Raw genomic sequence first — 22,713 nt, forward strand, 5'->3', positions numbered from 1 at the left:
AAAGCTAAAGGAATTTCGTTGAAGAAATTTTGAGATAATTGTTTTATAACACGTTTACTTGTGACGAGGGTCAGAGCAGTAAACAAAAGCCACTCTCTAAACCTTTTAACGAGCTCATTAATCTCGTATAGCATAATTTTTGACATAATATTAATACTGTTTTTGCCTCTTACAATATAACGTGTACCCGGTAAAATAATTTAGGCGTCAAATCTTGCGGGAATCGGCTGTGAGATTGCGCATGCGTCTCCGAAGAATATGTACCTACATTTATAGATTGCGGATGCCAAACATGTTTAGCCGCACGAATATGATACATGATACACGTAATGTTTGTATACTTGAATATTTACACACAGTTTTCTCACTTTTTAAATTAGTAATTCAGCATTCGAAAGAGAAAGACAAATCATTGTATGAGTTTATATTCAATAAATTAGCTAAGACTGAGTTCGGGACAGTTTTAACATATTTAATCAAAGAGTATAGGCATATGACGACGACCGCTCGATAACCTACATGGCGCAACGTTGAGCTCAATGAAGGTCCCGGGTTGGATTCCCGACAGGGGCAATTTTGAGAACTTATAATATCTGAATTTTCTCTGGTCTGGTCTGGTGGGAGGCTTTGGCCGTAGCTAGTTACCACCCTACCGACAAAGACGTGCCGCAAATTCGGAGCGCAAATATGTCAATTTTTGACTTTTGTAACTATATAACTATATTTATGTTTATAGCATATACATATATAACTTTTCACGCTAACTGTGATGTGAAGTTAGTTTATATGAAATCCTTCTAGGGCTCATGTAGCAGTAGTGAATGTAAAGCAGCAGTGGCGTGCACGGGGTTTTTGACCAGGGTATGCATAAAGATGGAAGATGGCATAAAAAACAAAAAAGATCTTCTCCATTAAGAGACATTCATAAATTCTAGGGTAAGCAGTGCTTTTGTGCTTGTATGAAGTGCACGCCACTGTAAAGCAGGTATGACATTTGTTAATTTGTAAACGTATGGTACGGGCTATTATCTCTGCACTAGGTTCTGCAGGTAAATTTCTTTATTCTGAATGGTTTGCAAATATAACAAAATACTGGGTTAAACTGTTAGTAATACAAAGTAATTTAAAGTCGTAGAATAAGTAACTAACTTTAAACAACTGGGGTGGTATTAAAATGTTTTAATACTACCCCTGTTTGAGTATTGTTAAAATTTTGCAACGACCTTCCGAGTTCCGTGTTTTCTAATCTTTACAACCTTAGAAGATGCCTATTCTCTTTTATTTTAAAGATACCGGTTGGTATCTTTAAAAACATCTTCTAGGAAAGCGCGGCCCGCCTTAGGCCACTCTCCCCCAGGTGACATAATGATTGTGGTCAAGCGCTGGTCTATTAACGTTAAAAAAAATGTATCCTGATTTCTATTTAAAATCGTAAATAATAATTATTTTATCTTAGAATTAAGCTAAATTGTAATTTTTTTTACAAAGGTCTTAAAGGACTGAATCCCCACGGTCGTAAAAAAAACAAAAAAAAATCTGCGATCTCCATATCCAAAGAGGTTTTCGTATAAACTAAGGTGCGATTATTTAATATTTTACTGCTCTTTGACAGTGACATGACATTTTAAATATAAAATTATTATGTCAAATTGGCTAAAGTGTCACTTATGAAACCTCTGCGTATCAGTTTTATTAAAAATAGAAATCTAACTTAAATCTGTTGCATAATGTTTAAAATATTGGATAAAGCAAAGGTAAAAATTATAAATAAATTAACGTAAGGTAGAGTAATCCTTTGCATGCATTTTGAGTGAATAATAATAAAGAAACGCTTCTATAATTTGTGTAAATTACCGAAGATATACTTAATCAACGTACTACTAAGTACATTGATCAGAAAAAGTAAACCCTATTAAAGCAACCTAAGTCGTCAGACCCGTATATTATCATTAACATATACAAACATCATCTTCATACATATTTGGAATGCCTTGCCTCTTGAAATCCGAGTGTCACAGTCTATCAGTCAATTTTTAAAAAAACTTGTTAAAGAGCATTTTTTGTCTGAAACTTCGGAACTTTAACATGCCTATTCCCTTCTGTTTTGTTTGGGGTTTGACAATATTGTATATATTTATGTATTATTGATATTAATTCTATGGGTATATATTAATTATCAGTATCTATATATTATATTGTAAGTTTATTATATGTACATATTATATATCTATATAAAGGTATATATGCAAATATACATGTTTATTTATATGCGCCACCTAACTCTCTTCTGGAGCTGTGTTTAACGCCTTTGGTTGCCTGAAAGAGATCGTTATGTAGCGATAAGGCCGCCGAATTGTTTACTTTTTGTTAAAAATAATTATTTATATTTTACTATATGTTTATGTGGTGTACAATAAAAGTGTATTCATTCATTCATTCATTCATATTTTTCAGTAGAAGTAGATTTGTTACGATAGAGCTGTGAATAGAGCGCGTACAGGGCGTCCTTCCGCCGTTCTTTATTATGCCGGTTGCTTTGTTCCGGTCCAAAGAGAGCGGTAACCGGAGTGCAGGCACATGAGACTTAAAACCTACGCCTCAGATTGATGGCACTTGGCCACATTGCAGGACTTGTTCTGGAAGCCGCGTGCTCCTACAAGACCTGCCTGCCTGACCAGGCTTGTGAGGCCCAGCTGTTGGACGTTAATAGACAGATTATGAATAAAATGCTGTTTTTTTTTTTATCATTTTATAATTTTTATTAGTGTTTTTACCTACACTTGGAGGAATTATCAATTTTATAAATTTAAAAAGCATATAAAAAAAAAACAGCAATGTGTCATCTCTTGTTTCAAACGTGTCTCATTGTAATATGGACCTTTGAAAAGGTAGATCGAAACTGCAACGTTTCTTACTAGATGACGCTACAGTTGCTATAAGACTGATGTGAAAGGCATATACTAATTTCATCATGGCATCGACGGTAGGAGAGCCGTAGCCTAATTGGTGAAAGCGCTCAGCCCGCGATTGCCCGAGAGTCGCAGGTACAAATCCTGTCGGTTCCGAAATTTTTTATATGCTTTTTAAATTAATAAAATTGATAATGATGATTACTTCTATACGGTTTCATTGATATCAAATGAAGTTCAGCTACCTGTTTTCACATCAGATGATGCTACTTGTACTATCAGTGTCCAATGCTCTCCTTTAGAATCCCTTCAGAGAACCTCAATTACTTAAACTATGTAACTTAAATAGCGGTCTCTTAAGTTTTACCGCGAATGTATTAAAGTTTCAATGTACTCGTATTAAAGGATCGACGCGACGCATCTTAAGTGCCTAGCAAATAGGATGCAAACTCCTTCGTGACAGAAAACTTGAGAGCAAGAACATTTAGAATAAGCATATTTCGTTGAATTAAAAAGATGTTTTTAATAATGTGTTAAATTTGTTTTATACTTGCTTACCTTATACCCCGGGACCTTGTACGATTGGTTTTTTTTCTCGGTCTAAAAAGTTTGTCGTTTTACTCTCTAACTATTTCTGTGCAATAAATCACGCAGTTTAAAAGCAAACGCACTGTTATATAATGAAATCAAAAGTTTAAAGGCAAATGTTTCTCTAGACTTTGCTGTTAAAAAGGAATATTTCGACGTCTGGAAGGCTCCGCAGTGAGGAGTTATTCGTCCATAGGGACAGTAAAGACAACAATCCTCAAACGCCATTTGATTTCTCCGAGGCAAATCTAAAGGTATGAAGAATTTCAATTTTATAACATTAAATTTACAGATAGATAAACTTAGGCCTATGGTTAGCGTTACGACAGTTACATTACATCCATACCTAAAAAACCCTCTATAATATAATATGGTCTACCGGGAATTAACCTTTTTTTTTTATTAACGATAGGCCAGCGTTTGACGACAATCATGCCCGTTAGAAAGCAATGATGAGGTCTAGGTTGGAGCACGCTTGCCTAGAACCTACAACCTGAGACCTACAACGACCACCACTTATAAAAATCATATACCACAGACACTACAGCGCTTATCATGCACTAGTCATCATCATATCAACCAATTGTCGGCCCACTACGGGGCACGCTGACTCAGTGTGGATTGGTGGATTCCACACTCCTTTGTGAACATTATGGAGAACTCTCAGGCATGCAGATTTCCTCACGACAATTTCCTTCTTAAACGTGGGAGCGAGTGATAATTTAATTGCTTAAAACGCACATAACTTAATAAAATTAGAGGTGCGCTACGTGCTAGTGAGGTCGTCAATATATACACATATTAAAAATATGGATATGTCTTTATATATATATTTCTTGTGTGCGTGTGTATGTTCAGAACTACTCCTGGACAGCGGGACCGATTTGAATGAATTTTTTGGTATACGTTTGGGTGGCACCCTGGATGGTTTAGAATCACAAATTAGCCCGACAGATGGCGCTGGGGTCCGCTAGTATTATAATATTTCGTTGTCTTTTAGAGATTAGCAGCAGTGATACAAAACTATCCCGAAGGTGCACAGCGATCGGCATTGTCTGCCGCTTTAGATATTGCTCAAAGGCAGATCGGATGGTTACCTATATCGGCTATGCACAAAATCGCTGAGCTTCTCAGTGTACCAAGAATGAGAGTTTACGAGTGGGCTACGTTTTATACCATGATCAAAAGGTGTTGTTCAACAATAATTAAGTATAAAACTAAAAATCTTAAACTTTGAAAAACGTGATCCTGAATCCTATCAGAACTTGAAATTAGCGCTTTCAAACATACTGACCCAGCGAGCTAGCTTTGCATTAAACCATGATTACCTCATTTCAATGCTATTGTTTTATCTTGTACTTTATCGAGTGAGTTCCATTGCTCTTGAATACTGAAAAAAAACCCTCTACACACACCGATGGTATCAAACGAGTGGCTGGGAGTTGGGAAATAGTGGTCCGTGACCTCCCTACAAAAGACCTATGTCCAGCAGTGGACGTGCGGATGAGATGAAATTGTGATCAGAGAATGTAAACGCAACTGGTTACCACATGATCCTTATTACTATCCAACTGAACAGGCTTCCCCTCTCAACGGAGAGAAGAATTTTTGAGCCGTGCTACTCCACTTTGGATCGAAATTGGAATACTTTCAGAATTACTGTCACATGTTAGTGATAATATTTTGTGTTTGTATAATCATATTTCCGTATGGATTTAAGGTTATTAAACAAGTCCGAATTCATATCTTTTTCATTTGCCAAGTGTCAGTTTACATTTATTATCCATTTCTCTGAGAGTTCCCTAAACATTACGCACCGCACAATCGGTGTCGTAAATTTAGATCACAATCATCTAAGAGTTGATGAAAAGATTTTTTCTGCATCACCTTGCATTGTCTGGTGGGAGCCTTTGGCCGTGGCTAGTTACCACCCTACCGACAAAGACGTGCCACTAAGCGATTTAGTGTTCCGGTGCGATGTCGCGTAGAAAAAGATTTGGGGTATGATTACCATACTCCCAAAAAGGTTAGCCCGCTACCATCTTACACTGCATCATCACTTACCACCAGGTGAGATTGCAGTCGCGGGCTGACTTGTAGTCGAATAAAAAAAAACCCAAATCATTAGACATGTTTCCTAGGTTTATTGAAAAGGGGCATAAGTTCCTGACGCTTTGGAAATGCTTACGGAATTATTAACAATTAATATAATATGGACTAACATTTGGAATAAATATAAATAAATAAAACATCCAAACAAACAAATTGTAATAAACAGCACTAAGAATCAGTTAGGATTCCCGATTCCTGAACGAAAACTGTAGGTCTTGGTAGGCGGAATGTCAATGTCAGTGGGGAAAAAAGGGAAATAAGGGGGAATTAACCGGTGATGGTGGAAAAACAAACATGGTTAAAACTTAAAAGTACAGTTGGTAGAAGTTTAAAAGGTCATTCTGTTCTCTTACACCTAATTATGAGAAGAAGTAATTGTTTATAAAGGAAAGTAAAACGAACAACCATTTTAATTGCGAGTCATTGAAAAGTACTTTCTTACAAACCACAATTTTCTGACGAGATTGGAGATGTTTTATGGATATTTTGGATTGATTATTAACACATTTACATTAAACCTAGTTGCTAGAAGCCGTTATAAGCACCATTGTGACAATATAATAATCGGTTAAAGTTTAGGCATGATAATTAAACTTTAAAAAATTATCAAACCTATTAAGTCGGCAGGTACTATGATAAATTATAAGTACCTGCTTTAAATAAAGCGAAAGTAAAGTATTGGTATGAAAAATGTTTACCTAGTAGGTAACTAAAACAAATCTTGAAGTAAAAAGTAAATAAATAACTCTTAAATATGTGCACTGTATTTTATTTATGAGAGCCTAACCCAATGTTTCTAACACAATATCAACAATGAACACTTCTAAAGAGAACGTTTATAATGAACTAAATAAACAATATATGAATCAAGCGATATATTAAAGACGAATTAATATGTGAGATATGACGTTTTGCAGGAAATTCAGAGGAAAATTTAATATCAAGGTTTGCGTGACCACGCCGTGTATGCTGCGAGGTTCGGACTGTATTCTCCAGGTTGTGGAAGAGGAGACCTGCTGTACTGTTGGAAACGTGTCGAAGGACGGATTGTTTGGCGTAGACATCGTACAGTGCCAAGGAGCCTGCGTCAATGCACCGGTCGTAGTTGTGGATGATGATTATTACGTGGGTACAAGCTCACGAGTAGTTAGTATATTGTAAATGCTCTTCTGGCTACCGTTTCCTTTTCCACCCGGATTGTGAGTATTTTCCGCAACATCCCTGGCGTAGCAGTAACCGCTGTAGCTTTAAGTTTGAGGTGCCGGTTTCGATTCCCGGTAAGGGTTATTTGTGAAATATGGGGTATATTATAAATGCCAATGTTAGTTTGTTTGTAACGCTTTCACGCAATAACTACTTAACCAATCCTCATGAAACTTTGTAGACATCTTCTTGGAAGTGTTAGAAGTAATATAGGATACTTTTTATCCGAACATTAAGCTCGGTTCCTTTGGGAGAGGGGATGAAAGTGCTTGACGATTTTACACCATGACTCCGACAAATTATAACCGATTAAAATAATTATTTTTGTACTATATAGGTTATAATATGGGTTAAATTTTGCCCAAACTGTGGTTAGAGATAGAGAACAGAACTCCGCAACGGACAGCAGAAACCCCTCATTTAAGGCTTAGCGATACTGAATACTTTAATTTTTTTTAGAACTTCAACTAAATGCCACTTGAATAAACAAAAACAAACGCAGACGGAGTCGCGGGCAACAGCTAGTAATAAATATAATTTTTGAATTTTCCCTGGGAGGCTTCCGCCGTGGCTAACGGCAACCGCGGTATAACGATAAGCGATTGAGGGTTCCGGTACGATGACGCGTAGAAACCGATTATATGAATGTGTTTAATAACCAACCAAGCAGTGGTCAATGAATTAAATAAAACCCTACTGCTACATTACAATAAATAAACAACACCTATACTAGGCCAGTGAGTAAGAGAATTTAGATGCTGTCTTTTACAGTTTATTTTAATTAGGAAAATCACTGATAAAAAAGTATTATACCGTCTCTGGCTCACAATCTGAGCGGCATCTGTGGTAAATCCAAATATATCCGGGTCGAGGCCCCGTTAGAGTTTCATCAAAGATTCTTCTGAAGTCCGCGTCAGAGAACTTCGATGTTCCGGAATACGACAGGCGTACGTTATATTGTATAAACTGTCAAACTTCGAACCAAAACTCTGCAATTGTCTGTGTTGTCAAAGTTTAACTTAAGAATACAGTTCCTACGAAGTGATGTACATATAGATATATATAGAGCCGGTAGGGTCTATAATTATATATAAAAAATTGCTTCTGCCCCCGACTTCGTCTGCGTGGACTTTATTCGTTAACAATTTTTAATCCTACCACGGGAACTATTTGAGAGATCGGTATAGGAAGTACACATCCTTTTCCATAGAATAGGTGACATGCATACCAAATTTCAAAGCTGTCTGCTCGTGACTTAGCTCGTAAACAATTTTAAATTTTCCCTCGAAAACTGCTTAAGAAATCGGCATAAAAGGTAGCCTATGTTATATTCCATGCCAAAGGCTACATGCATGCCTAATTTCATCCAAATTAGTTCAGCCGTGTTTGCGTAACATTTATTATATTATTACTATATTTAGGATATAATTATATCCTACTATACGTGTTTTTATTGCGTGTAATCACTTCTTCCTTATTAATAATATAAAAGCAAAGTTGCGTTGCGTGTTTGACGACCTCCCTCGTTCAGTGGTGAGCGCTATGGTTTATGTGAGATGAGAGGCCCCGGGAGCGGATTCGATGTCAGGCAGTGCGGGAATTTGTTTTTTCTAAAATTTCAGTACCAGTGAAGATTTGCCGTGACTGGTAACCACTCTCCCCACATAGAAGTGCCGCCAAAGGACTTAGCGTTCCATAAATACACACATACACAGGCAAACCCAGGCACGCACACATACACACATATACACACACAAACACGCTTCAAAATCTTATAAGTAAGATTACATAACATGGCCTTCTATTTATGTGAAACTATTTATAACTAGGTATTTTTTTCTTATAACGCTGTTGATTATGAATTAGTGAATAAAATAAATAAATAAATGTGAAGGTTTCCTGCAATAAAGAGACCTGTGAATTAGAGGCATTGAAATGATCATTTCACTTAATCTCACTCACTCTTTACATTTAATGTTGTTATGTGTGTGTTGGTGCATGTAATGTAAATGTGATTTTCTGCCATAAATTATAAATAAAATGCCTTAATACTAAATATGATTCAAAACCTTTCAGCAGTAATATGTAGGTTTTAAATGAAGGGATTGTATAATATGTGTGTTTTAGTTTGATACATAATATACTACCAAAGAACCGTTAATTTTTCTGGTATATAAGCTCAGAGTCTATGACACTCTCAGTACCATAAATTGATGAGTTTGTATGAAAAACTGAATAGAATTACTGTGTGCAACCGGAAAAAACTAAAAGATATCCTTACGCATTTAAAGTTTGAATAAGGATGAGTTTGTTTTATTTTACAGGAAGACGTGACCATTGCAGATGTGCAGAATATTATACAATGTTTAAAATCCGGTGGAATACCACAATGGGGACCCCTGTAAGTATTTCGTTAAAATAAACCGTGACTTTTTTTAAAGTACCGTAGTAAGTTAAGCGATCAAATCAAACATGGATAACAAATTCTATTTATTTAAAAACCGAGAGAAATGGTTCCTAGATACTTTCACGGGATAAAAGGATATCATCCTTTTATCCCATCCCTAAGATACAAGCCGGTGTTATTCTACGGGTGGAAAAACGCGGTCCAATTATTGTTCTTCAAAAAAATACTAAGTTTTAAGTTTTTTTAGATGGAAAACTCGCATAGTACTACCCCGTGCCTCGAAGAGCACGTAAGGCCATCGGTCCCGGTAGTTATTCACACCGTGTTATATAAATGGGTAGAACCCGCCAACCACCAGTGTTTTAAACCAGTGCGGCGTGCTTGTTTCTGACTACCCAGCAGTGGGACTTTATTTGACTAAGAATAATTTTATATTTCTAGATCTGGAAGGTTTGCATCTGAGCCTATATCGGGGCCAACGACTTTGCTGACGCCCCCTCCACAACCCGGATTCGGTATTCAAGAAGCCCTGTTGACACCATCCTGTAATCCTGGGAATCCATGTGCACCGTCGACTAAATAAATGAATTGAGCATTACAGATTATTGTATATCTTGATGATAAATGGGATAGTGACTTGGAGAAAGCGCTCAAGCCGCGATTGCCAGAGAGTCGCAGGTACAAATCCTGTCGGTTCCGAAATTTTTTATATGCATTTTAAATTTATAAAATTGATAATTCCTCCAAATGTAGGAAAAAACACGAATAAAAATTATAGAAAATTCCCAGGAATGCTGGTTTTCTCACTAAGTTTTCTTTTTCTAATCATCTATATCTCTGTCGAAAAAGAAAACGTAGATAATATTAAAATTAGCTTAAAAGTAAAGCTTAAATTAGAAAAGCACTAAAGTAACTAAATGGCGCTCTTCCGATTATATACAAATCGCATTGAAGTTTCATGAATAAGTAAACGTAACTTGAAAATCTCACACTATGGCCCCCAAGAGTTGGCTCAGCTGATACTACCTTCTATGTTCCTCTGATCGACACATGCAAAAATAAAAAGCAAAGTGGAAAACGTTTCTGAACCGATACGCGCAGCAGACTTTCTTACTCATCGTTTCTCGTTAATCTTAAAAAGAAAAACAACAAGTTCGGCGACAAGTCAGCAATAATTTACGCGAACAAGTGTGCATGACGTTCGGCCGAGCTCTGTTTTTTACAATTGTGTTTTAGTCAAAAAATAGCAAGAACGAGCCGAAAACTGAAAACTTTTCGGATTTATACAATTACAATACCAGTCGAACAACAATGATTAGCAAGAGGGTACAATGAACTACCCCTATAAAGTATTACTAAAACTCTTATTGTTTTCGTCATAAAAATAACCTAAAAAAATGTTAATCTTTACTAATTGCAAGGACTGTTTACTTCCTCGTGTAACCTCGTGTACTGTAAATTACTATTGTTTGAATATATATATGTATGACCATATACTTTTTATATAGTAATCCATGACCCCTTTTGACCCTAAACAAAAACAAAACACAGTCTGGTTGTCACTATGTAATTTTTAAGGTCAACTTTGTACACTTATAAAGGTATTCCATTGATCTCCACAAAATGGCAACTTATACTCATAATATCATAAAGAGAAAAAAAATTATATTTTATTACTATTTATTAGAGTTAAAAGTAAACCAACAATACTGCTATCATATTTTAAGGGGTCAATACCTCATAAGCATAGGAACACTATATGTATTCCCTAACTTTAGAGGGATTTTAGCTTACGCTAATCCTTCTAAAGTTTAGGTACACTGTCTGCTAAGGAATTCTCTTCCCTATCTTCCGTCATATCTAATTGATCTTTATGCTGTTTTTACGAAACTAAGGCAAAAAAAAGGTAATATAAACTTTCCCAGGCAAATATAACGATTGAAATCAGAGTTATGGTATAAAATTCGCAAAATTTTCATTCCCTCTTCCGAGGTAGTATAAGGAGTAGGTATCCTGTGTTTTACCTTGTAGTATGAATTCCATTAATGCTATGTTTTGTTTAAATGCATTCTGTAGTTACAGCGTGATGCAAAGCCAAGATAAGACAAAAATTAAAAAAAATATAGTTTAGACTTTAGAGGGGCTCTAAATTTAATTATCAGATAGCGTATGAATATACCCTAAAGGAGTCTACATACGGTCACAAACACAACGCACATGATTTAGATCGCGTAGGTCTTAAAACGACAGGAAAATATAGAAAAACCCGAGAGAAGACTGTGTCACGAACAAGGGTTTGAAGGCAAGGGTATGCCTTTAAACCCTTTTTAAAAGCTATAGTGGCTTTTATTTAGAATAGGTTAATACCAAATATGTGGCATAGCAGCCTAGTAGTCTTATCTATTAAAAAGAAATCTCAAAAAAAACCATCAAAATTTCGCCCTTAAGATAAAACAAATGGTTTTCAAGGGTCACCACGAGCACTTCAGGATTTCCAGACTTATAAATACAAAAAAGTCGTCAAATTATTTTAGCCGTTACAAGCCGAACAATATTTCATGAAGGGCCAATTTGGGCGGCCATTTAAATCTGTCGTCTTTCACTGTTACCGTAACGACTCGGCGGAGAACTTTTTGTTCTCAAGATTAACGACAAAGTATGGTTCGCAAAAAAGCGTTACCGAGAACGGAAATTGCCAAAACTTCGTGTCGGGCCCAACATTTTCTTAGTTTAAGTGTCGCCGTAAATGTGTGATGGCTCTTTTAAAACCGGCAAAGAATTTAGTAACAGACATTATTGCGGAAATGGGTTTTAGTACACGTTGAATGTAGATTTATTCACTTTTAAGGCAGTGTTTAAAGTACGTTGCAAAATGTTTTCATACATGCCCACAAATTTACCTAACATTAAAGTAAATACCTGCTAAGTGTATCTATATCAATAACGACATCTTTTTAACTTTTTTTTTGTTTTTCGGCAAGGTAGCCCTATACAACAATAACGCAGTTCAAGATTGTCTTGGTTAGCTCTTGGGGTATCGCAATTATATTTAAACTCATTCCCGTAATATGTCTCTACGCAGCATTTTACCGGAAAGCAAAATAACTTTGTAGTACCCACTTTTTCATCAGCAGGGTTGTTAATGGCCGAAGGACTCTAGACCTAAGAAAAATCTGAAACTATAAATTTCCAATCTGTCCCTGCCGGGGATCGCACTCGGTACCTGCCTCTTTTAAGACCGCAGCACTCATCACTACGCTAAGAGTTGATAAAACTTCGTAACTGCTTATCCTCACTCGCTAGGATACTTAGCCTAAAGCCACAGTGCCCGTGGTATTAATGAAAGCTAGTCTATAAAAGATAAATAAGGTAACGATACGCATCTCCATGAAACAAATATCTAGCTCGCGAACTTTTAGGACTAATGTTTAAACACTCTGAATTGATGTTTATGCAGTGTGAGCTAGCTTACTCTAGTGTAGACACTAGTGTTGCCCAAATTCAGTCTTGGTCTTGCAGTCTTGGTCTTGTTCTTGCGTTTTTGCAAGACCAAGACCAAGAACAAGACCGCGTATTTTTAGCAAGACCAAGACCAAGACTGACCGTGCAAGACTTGAGCAAGAACAAGACATAGCCTGCAAGACTCTTGCGTCTTGCAGCTAGGACTTAGCGCTATTTCACGGAGTAGTTAGGTGTAACAGTTCGGTGTATAGGTAGGTAGGTACGCTTAGGAATTCTATGAGACGCAAAAAACTATATCAAAGAATATGAAAAACTGGACCTATGCGCATTACGACTAATACCATAAACATAGCGAATAAAAAAATATCTATTAAAATCAAACTGAGTGCATGCATAGTTATGTTTTAACCATCGGCACTTTGATAATGCGGCATCAAAGGTTTTGTACTTACTTCTCAAAGAAATTTGCCGCTTTTCGGAAGTACATGGTTATGATACACGCGCCGGCGGCTTCTTTTGAAATCTAAAACAATCGTTGCCGCCGCGCCGAAATCATAACATTTGACACTATTCATGCAAAATAATTTCGAATTTTAAGAGTACCTACAGGTGTTCCAAAGAATAAATAAGTTTCAGAGTGCTTAGAATGAAAATGAATACATTATACTGATCACGCAAGTAGTATTATGATTAGGATAAAATGGTGAGGATAGGTAGTAGATGTCATAATAATTCATTCTAGTAAGTAATTATAATATTGATTACTTATATGGTTTTAAACTAATTACCTACTTAGGTACTATTATTGTACATTTAGTCATTATATTTCTTAAGTTTTTACAAGAAAAAATAGCAAAAAAGTGTTCGAATATCTCTGAGAGAGATGATGAGAGTAAGTATTTACTAGCTGTGCCCGCGACTTCGTCCACGAGGAATAGTAACTTTGGAGGTATAGTGACGTTCAGGATTTATTTATTTATTTTAAAACTTCTGTCATCAAACATACAAACGAACTCTTCAGCTTTATTCAAATAAATGATAAATCGTAAAACTCTTTTATTAAATTTCTTATAAGTTGAGGGTTCAATCTCTTTCTAGACAGATAAGTATTGTTCTTTAAAATACATTCAAGTTATTGTAATTAATTTGTTTTTTTACATGTTTTAGCAAATGTAAGCTTATAAATCATAAATGTTTATTAAGAAACAGTTACTTCCATGGAAAACGACATATAGGTCAGTTGATTTTTCGAATTTCTTATCAAATCTTCAGTTATTTATTAATCTGCTTGATCTTTACTATGGCTATGTTAATTCAAGCTCACAATGTTCCAATTCTAATACGTTTTTCTAAGATTTAAAGTAAACTTTAATAAATAGTAATAGACTAATAGGTAATTGCAAGACTTGCAAGACTCTTGCTGCAAGACCAAGACCAAGACCAAGACTGGGAGCGCAAGACCAAGACCAAGACCAAGACCAGGTGTATTGGCGCAAGACCAAGACCAAGACTGGCTAAGTCTCGTCTTGTTCTTGCATTTGGGCAACACTAGTAGACACCAATGATTTCCTCGAGTTTGTTGCTAGCTTTTATCTTAAAGGCTAAATACCCTAGTATGTATCGTCATCAATAGCCTATAACAGTCCACTGCTGGACTTAATATCTCTCTCAACTGGTGGTTATCACCACACAGGGCAGACGGGAAGATGATCGCAGTAGATGTATTATTACATAACGCATATATGTAATAATAAGTAAGTAAGTAAGTTAAGTGTTGATCTTCAATGAGTATTAAATAGTAGTTTGCTAAAGAGCCAAAGTGAAATAAGTAAAGTAATAAGTGAAGAAATCAACTTCGATGTGAAGCGAGCTGTAATACCAGCGCGACAACATTGTTTATAAAGGTATGCAATCTCTATGAGATCGGCAACCTAACTCGTGTTGCGGTGACCGTCTTATTACATTATATGAGCACCTCAACAAAGCCTCTTTCGCACAATATCTGGGGTACCGCAAGAGACTCATAAGCTCAGGTAGTTTACTCAGAACATATTGTAACACATTATGCGGTAAGACGACAACAATCTGTCGTATACATCTTCATGAAACCAAAATGTTTATAAAACGAGCCTGCTTTGTCTATACGACGTAGCTAGATTTCAAAGCAATAAAGCAAAACCGTGCCTGTGTACTGTCCTATAGTAGATCTCTGGTAAAAATACAAGACCGGCCTTGTTTTTGCTTTTCAGTATTTTTACTATAAAAAGAATTAATTACACCAGTAATACTAAATAGATATAATGCCTGTTCCCGTGGTCGCCGAAAAATTTTATCTTTCCATTAACGGATCTCTTATTTTTTATGGGATATTCAAAAATCTGAACTGTTTTCGGATCCTAAAACAAAAAAGCTTGCTATTCTAGCAAGCTTCTACTACTATCTACTCCCGTGAGCGCTTTGACCATTTCAGGTACGGCTCTCCTACCGCCTCCGTCCGTCCGTCCGTCCGTCCGTCCGTCCGTCCGTCCGTCTGTCTGTCTGTCTGTCTGTCTGTCTGTATATATTGTCCTACTTTAAATAGAATCTGATAAATATTGTCGGAAAGCCAGCAAATACCAGCACGGCATATGGGACAACGATCTAATGCATGTGTACCTTTCTACTAATATTATAAATGCAAAAGTTTGTATGGATGGATGTTTGTATGTATCAACTAAAATAGTGACAACTTACTAACTCAGTACCACGTAAAATAATGGTACCACGATGATTATGATGTCATTAGATCTATTCTAGCTCCTCGATTGACTCGTACGCGGACGAAGTCGCGAGGATCCGCTAGTAATTTTATAAAACTATTAATGGTAACTATTGTTGCGAAATAAATCGGGAACGAGTAGTTCAGGTAATTGACTAGCTCTCCTTAGCCCATAAAAGCAACCATAAAAGCAAAAATTATGATTATTAATTGCACTGTCTCTGTATTCAATCTGCTAGTTCAAAGTGTTCAGATTAATCTTGCAAGGTTCATATTCCAAACACACCGCAGTTAAATTCTGACTTTATGAATATTAAGTTTACGTTTGACAGTGTGAGGTTAAAGGTAACTTGTTCTCAAGTTGAATATTACTAGCTTAATAGTCGCCCCCAGCGAGCTGATAATAGCGAGCAGAACGGTCCAATTGTACAACTAAGTTTAAAGCTTCTGACGTGATTCTATATCAGTGTTTTGCACGTGTTCCCCGAGTTCGTGTGAGATTTCGTGTAAGGATTCATGTTTCTTACGATTCATGTGGCCATACGTATCCCTGAAAGTTTGGCCGTGATATAGACAATACATTATACTAATTCTTTTATTTGTATGTATATTATATAGTTAGATGAAATACGAATAGTAACTTATGAAAACCGGTTGATACCCACCCACTAAGACAATAATGGGCATGTGAATGAATTAATGAATGAATGGGTTCACTTTTACTGTAAAGTAAAAAAATACAGGAATAAAAACAAGAGCATATCACAAACATTCCACACAACCGATTGTTGTCCAACAAAATCGGTTCAGTGGTTAAAAAAACAAAAACGCCTAAGTGCAAATTACACTTACATGTGCAGAGTTTCGTAGTATTGCCATTATTAAGATCAAGTACTAAATAATAATAAAACACTTTTCATGTATGCGGACAACAAATTTATTTATTTTTCTTTTTAATTTTTCATTATTTATTGTTATAGCGATAGCGAAGGCTTATGTACCTAATTGAGTCCCCTTATCACCTTTTCGGTACGGAGCCCTTCAATGCTATAAACAAAACATAATATACACATTAGCATAATTTTGTATTGATAATTTCCTGCAGCATTACATTCTTTAATTTTTAAATTTTTTTAAATCATTTCAACACCCTCCTCTACCCGCGGTTTTTGTAAGACGCGACTAAGGAATGTAACAGAGAACGGGAAGTGGCGTCTTCTGTGCAACCACCATCTACAGCGATCACCAATACTGCCCACTGTTGGGAGAGGACTTTAATCCGACTGTGGACTGTAATAGGCTATTGATGATGGAACAATATGTTAAATATTATTTGCACGAATTAAGCAAGTCGAACGTTTAAAATGTACACAGATATTCGACAATACCTTATTTAACTTGATTGAGTCAACCAATTTACTGTATCGTATACACTAACGATGGATATGTTATTAAACCTCAAAGTCACTCAGCGGGCTATAGACAAGGCGATGCTTGGAGTTTCTCTACGCAATCCAACTAGCAATGAGGAGATCAGTAGAAGAACAAGAGTTAGCTTGACTTTAGAAGTTAAAGTGTTAATTTGCGGGGCACATAGTTACGGTCGGTTGGGGAAAAACGCAGCGTTGGTAGACCTCGCCACTAGGAGCACAGACATCAGAAGAGTCATAGAGTCTCGATTTGACATTTGCAAATGTGGACTGTAATAGGCTATTAACTATGAAACAATATTTTAAATATTATTAACACGAATTAAGCAGGTCGAACGTTTAAAATGTACACAAATATTCGACAATACCTTGTTTAACTTGATTGAGTCAATCAATTTACTGTATTGTTAGCTCCGAATTATTAGAAGCAAACACAGCCAAGAAGTCAACAAACAACAAGACGGCTATACATAAACAGCGTAAGTTTGCTAATTATTATCAACTAAAACAAATTTATACTCCATTTTTAAACCGTCTGTTTTTTTATTACCGTCAGATTTATTTAGTGGTGTATAGTTCTAATGTTTTAATAATATTAAAATTAAATAAACACACAAAGAAAAATAAAACCTAAAGGCATTGCAAACAGATTGTACGATAAAAATAAACAGCACAGTCTGTCCACAAGGACTGATTTTTATTGCACAGTCTGCATTAACCGGCTAAAGTTATAGCAACAGTAAGAACCACTTTACATATGTTAGCAAATCTGCCTTTGTATGTACATTTGGTTAAAGATAAAAAGGTATCTTTGTTCATACTGGTCAAAATTATGCATAATCTGTGGTCGGTATAAGTTGGAGTAGAAATTCAAAACCAGACAGACAAGAACCCAGATCAAAAAAGAAGGTCATATAAAATGGCGGGCAAAATAGATGTACAGAGGAGTGCAGTGCCAAGGGAAGATTGAAGAAGTTATTTCTTTGTAGTTAATTAACAGTGAGATATAAGTTCAGATAGATTGATGCTTGAGTTTATAATGTGCCATGTTGTAATTAGTGATACTTAAACGATTAAACGTTGTAAGATATGAATATGGGGTTTCTTATATATATAAATTACTAGTTTACGAATCTGTCAAAAAATATGTTGTCATGAGGCATGCCGTGTTGATCTAGTTGTTACCGAGTTCGGCTTCGAATCACGAGGCCCGAAGTTTAATTGCTGGGAAATTTGCTGGGAAATGGACCATCCATACTACATAACTTAAATTTTATTGTATTTTTCTGGAAAGTATGGAGTTATGGAAAAAAGTTCCATTCCACCGAAATGCCTCTTAAAGCACGTTAAGCTGTTGGCCCCGGTAAGTATTAGTAACATATGGCAATATTGTTAAGGTCCGTCATTCCACATAGAAGCAGCGTGGCCAGCTTGTGCTCCAAAAAACATTTCTCCTATGAGAGAGTAGTCTATGGCAGTTACTGCCATGGTGCTGCGGCACAGAGCTGAGTAGGTGACCCGTTGACCACAAAGAAGCAACATACTCCTTAATTATTAGTTACCAGCAATAAGATGTTAATAAGCTGTGGAGGAAATGTGTGTTATCTAAGTATGTTTTAAATACCCATGTGTGTCTTTTTGTTGGTTATCTGTTTTGGTCTCATTGAATCTAGATAAATTTCACAGTTATTTCCACTAAAATTTACAGATAAGCTACCTTTTAAACCCATGTTAGTGAAGGCTATACCATTTCTTCAACAGTATTTAAACGTTACTGACGTAAGATATGACCTTGACAACTTACAAAACAACAGGAACCTGATATCTTGCCTTTTCTTTAAAAATCACGTAGGCTAAATTAGTGCTGCCTAATCTGTTAAACAATCATCGGAAACAAAAGGGTTCTTTAGTAAAACAAGGAAATTAACATTGGAAACTGAAAATACTCTGACTTCAACGAAATAAGTAGGTAGAATCCAATCGATTGAACAAGGCTTTTATTAACTGTATTACACGCGTTAAACGCTTTTCTCCTTTAACAGCAACACGAATAATACAAACTGTAACGGTTCATCAGTATTCAGCGGCGAAGCAATTGAAACTGCGGTAGTGCTCGCTCCTCCCACTCAATTTTCCTTGTTCCGACGGCTCGAGTTATTTGCATCACAAAAACACAATGTCGGGGGAGCGCGAGATCATTAATCACGCGTAACGGAACTTCAACGTAGCCGTGAATAGCGTCAACTACACGCGAGTGATTCAGATGTTTGCTATTTTGATCGAAAGCAGTGCAACGCTCACAGGATAATGTACCCTCGGTGTGAGATTTGCATATTCACTATCGAAGAGTCAACAATTCTAATTTCCATCTACGTTTGACACTTTCTGCATGAGGTCGGCTTGCGTTTTTTATGACGCCACGTCGGCACTGTTTAATAATGTAACATACAATATATGACTCTAATGCAGAACGTGTGAGATGCATGCCGGGCATCGAAATTAATTCCCCTGTTTGGAACCCCAGTGTACCGTTCACAGGGTAATGTACCCTCATTGTGAGATTTGCATATTCACTATCAAATAGTCTATAATTCTAATTTACGTCTGCACACTTTCTGCATGAGGTCGGCTTGCGTTCTTTATGACACCCTGTCGGCACTGTTTAATGTATCATACAATGCATGTCTCTAATGCAGAACCTGTGAGTGATAGACTATTTTTTACACTTCGGCCTTACAAGTCAAACGTACGGACATGTAATGTAAAAAATAAATATTGAACTTTAATTTTTCTGTTCGGAAGTGTCTTAAGACAATAAATACAGTTAACTATTTATTGTCAGTGTTTACTATCATGATCGAAAGCAGTACAACGCTTACAAGGTAATTTACCCTCGGTCTAAGATATACACACTCACTATTGAAGAGTCCAGCGAAGAATTTCCTTCTGTGTCGGCACATGTTCTGCATTAGGTCGGTTTGCGGTCTTATGACGGTATCGGTATTGTATAAAGTAGCATATATAACTTATGTTGCTGATGCAAAGTGAGAGGTGCATGCTGGGATCGAATTTGACACTCCTGTTTGGAAGGTCGAAGTGTAAACAAATAGTTAATCTCTGCTAATAACTTGTAATTTATTGGTTTTGGAAAACCATCGGTATATACACAGATCAACACTTAGCAAGGCATACAGCCTACAGGGAATGCGTCCTACAAGTTGTCGCCCTGTGTGCATTAACTGGAGTCGTAGGTGATAAGCCTTATGTGTTTTTAATTAAACCGGAAACCATGCTTTTCGGACCGGAACGTAGCAATGTATAAATAGTCATTGATCGACATCATCTGGCTTCAAATTTTCACCAAAACTATACGGAGTACTCTCAGACATGCAGGTTTCCTCACGATGCTTTCCTTCACCTTTAAATTAAGTGATCTTATATTGCTTAAAACGCACATCTTAGAAAAGATAGAGATGCGTGCTGGGTTTTGAACCCGGTCCCCCTGAAAGTGTAGCTGAAGTCCTAACCACCTGCATGCGTAAGAGTTTTTAATAATTTTCTCAATGGCGTATGAGGTCTACCAATCCGCACTCGTCTAACGCGTTAGACTATGGTCTCAACACATCTCATTCAAAGGAGACCCGTGCCCTGTAGTGGCCAGTATGTTAATGAATTTATCACAATATTAGGAATCAGTGATATGAAACTGGTCTTTTTCGCAATTCACATTGAAGCAGTTTTGAGCTCTAAATCGCCTTCAATCGTAAAGTCTTTAAGATTGAAGGAGCTTGGAGACGGTAACGATAGTTAATTTTAGTTAGGTAAGCTAATTCAAGAAAATAGCAATAGGTGATTTTCTTACCGTTTTTTCTTACAAGCTTGATACAAAGGGTTTCGTATAGAAGAAAATTGCTAAAATATTAATTGTAATTAAAAAAATGTTCGGATTCCTTTAATAAGATAACAGAAAGAACACTATTTATTACTTTTCATTATAATAACTACTAAATTATGCAAAGTCAAAATGAATTACGTTTTACGAGTTTAAAACAAAAGTGATCCAAGGCTTTCGTTTCCAGAATTTATGTTTCCATTAATTGTTTTGACAGAATTTTGATTTGTATTTATGGAACAGTTTGCACGCTGTATTTAATCGTTGTGAACATTTGAAATATTGAATGCTTTTGTGCTGCTAGTATTTAATAATAAAATAAAATGACGGAAATAACATTTTATTATTTCCGTGTTTTCCCTTTATTAAATACATATTTTTATACTAATGTGGAAACGTATGTTTTGCGTTTTATTAATTTATTCTTATAATAAAACTGTAACTGGTCAAGTTCTGTTCTGTTCTGGTACTGAAGCCAAAACTGCGTTTTTTTTTTCATTTTGTCTGTCTGTCTATATCTTAGCATCACACCAAATCCAATGAATAAATTCAGATGAAACTTGGCAGGATGTTAGATAATACTACGAGGTAGGAGATAGAATACTTATTGTTTTGAAATTAAGCACAGTTCCCTTGGGAGAGGGGATGAAATAGTTTGTCAATTTTACACCATAACTCCGTCAAATGTTAACCGATTTTAATAGTTTTTTCTGCCCTGAAAATATTGTAGTATAACTTTAGTTTTCCCTAAATTTTACTAATAATAAACTTCGTAAAAATTTAACAAATTTTATCGGTTAATTTTGTGAAAACGAGTCACTAAGAATGTGGTTCCGACTGTTTATTTAATGTTTTTTATTCTTTGTCAGACCCAGCTGGTCTGATGGATACCTAATTCTTTTTCGAACTTTCAAAGTCGACCTAGTAATACTAGGCCACACATTAATTGCAGTCTTAATTTTGTTAAAACTTGTAATAGGGAATTACAAGAATTATAAGTAAGCTGAAACTGAAGCAGGCTCCCGGGACGCTCATCTGCTAGTAGCAATGTTTACGTGATTGAAGATTTCAATTGAATCTATAAGGGCAAAATCAGATATATTGTTCGCCCACGCCTTCGTTTATTTAAATATGCTAAAATACGATCTGTACTTTATATTATAGGTTTATATATTTGGCACTACCAGTAAGTACGATTGAAATTACTTTACGTTTGGCATCTGATTTAGTTCTGCTTTCCGTAATTTACGCGGATACATCTAGTTAGAAATAATTAATAAAAGTATGTTATTATGAGTATGTAAATCATTAAAATAAACTAAATTACGGTGGGTTCCGCGTGGTGACGGCATATTAGAATACAGTTGTCACCACCCTTTCACCCACGGCTGTCGTACGAGGCGACTAAGGAAATTTTGAAGGGGAACGGGTAGCAGCCTCCTCTATGTTACAATCTAAACCCAGCCTGGTAATTATGGGCAAACCCTATCGTTGGAAGAGGACTTTAGTCCAGCAGTGGACTGTTATACGCTATTGATTGGTTGTTAGGTAGGTATGGTTAGACAAATGACATCGAGTGAATCGCAGGAAGTTTCTGGACAAGAGCGGGATTACGAAAGTCCTTACAAAAGACATAATATTAAATGTCAAAAAGTACTCGTGCTTAAGTTGAAATAATAAGGCTGATAGTAGAAGCTCGCAATGCCCATCTACCTGTTGAGTATTCATCCATGATGACTGTCCTTGCATCTCGATAAATCACGTCAATTTTCACGTACTGGTTTGACTAAACCTGTAACCGCTGCATTTTATAGGCAAAAACAGAGGGTGTCTAATTAATTTAACGCAAAACCGTTCGCGCTGGTAAAATTCGGCAAACACAGCCGAATATACAGTGCAGGTATATCTATGAGTGCAGCCTGAAATGACCACCAACTGTAATTAACTCAATT

At 36.2% G+C, this 22,713-nt stretch overlaps 1 protein-coding gene across 1 annotated transcript; it reads left to right on the forward strand.

Annotated features, from left to right (window-relative positions):
- Window positions 1–1,727: 1,727 nt before the first annotated feature.
- LOC120630622 (NADH dehydrogenase [ubiquinone] flavoprotein 2, mitochondrial-like) lies at window positions 1,728–9,817 on the forward strand. Its single transcript, XM_039899890.1, has 6 exons — window positions 1,728–1,754; window positions 3,626–3,751; window positions 4,498–4,685; window positions 6,527–6,734; window positions 9,137–9,213; window positions 9,661–9,817. The coding sequence occupies exons 1-6, from the start codon at window positions 1,728–1,730 to the stop codon at window positions 9,800–9,802; spliced, it is 768 nt and encodes a 255-aa protein (XP_039755824.1). The 3' UTR covers window positions 9,803–9,817.
- The last annotated feature ends 12,896 nt before the right edge of the window (window positions 9,818–22,713 follow it).

The sequence above is a fragment of the Pararge aegeria genome, chromosome 2 (assembly GCF_905163445.1).
Source record: "Pararge aegeria chromosome 2, ilParAegt1.1, whole genome shotgun sequence".
In the NCBI taxonomy this organism is placed as follows: domain Eukaryota; kingdom Metazoa; phylum Arthropoda; class Insecta; order Lepidoptera; family Nymphalidae; genus Pararge; species Pararge aegeria.

What these genes read in the sequence shown, in the direction of transcription:
- LOC120630622 (XM_039899890.1), top strand. Translation starts at nt 1,728, where the DNA reads ATGTTTAAAATATTGGATAAAGCAAAG. An exon ending in AAATATTGGATAAAGCAAAG is followed by an intron (nt 1,755 to 3,625) that starts GTAAAAATTATA and finishes ATGTTTCTCTAG; the next exon opens with ACTTTGCTGTTAAAAAGGAA. An exon ending in TCTCCGAGGCAAATCTAAAG is followed by an intron (nt 3,752 to 4,497) that starts GTATGAAGAATT and finishes GTTGTCTTTTAG; the next exon opens with AGATTAGCAGCAGTGATACA.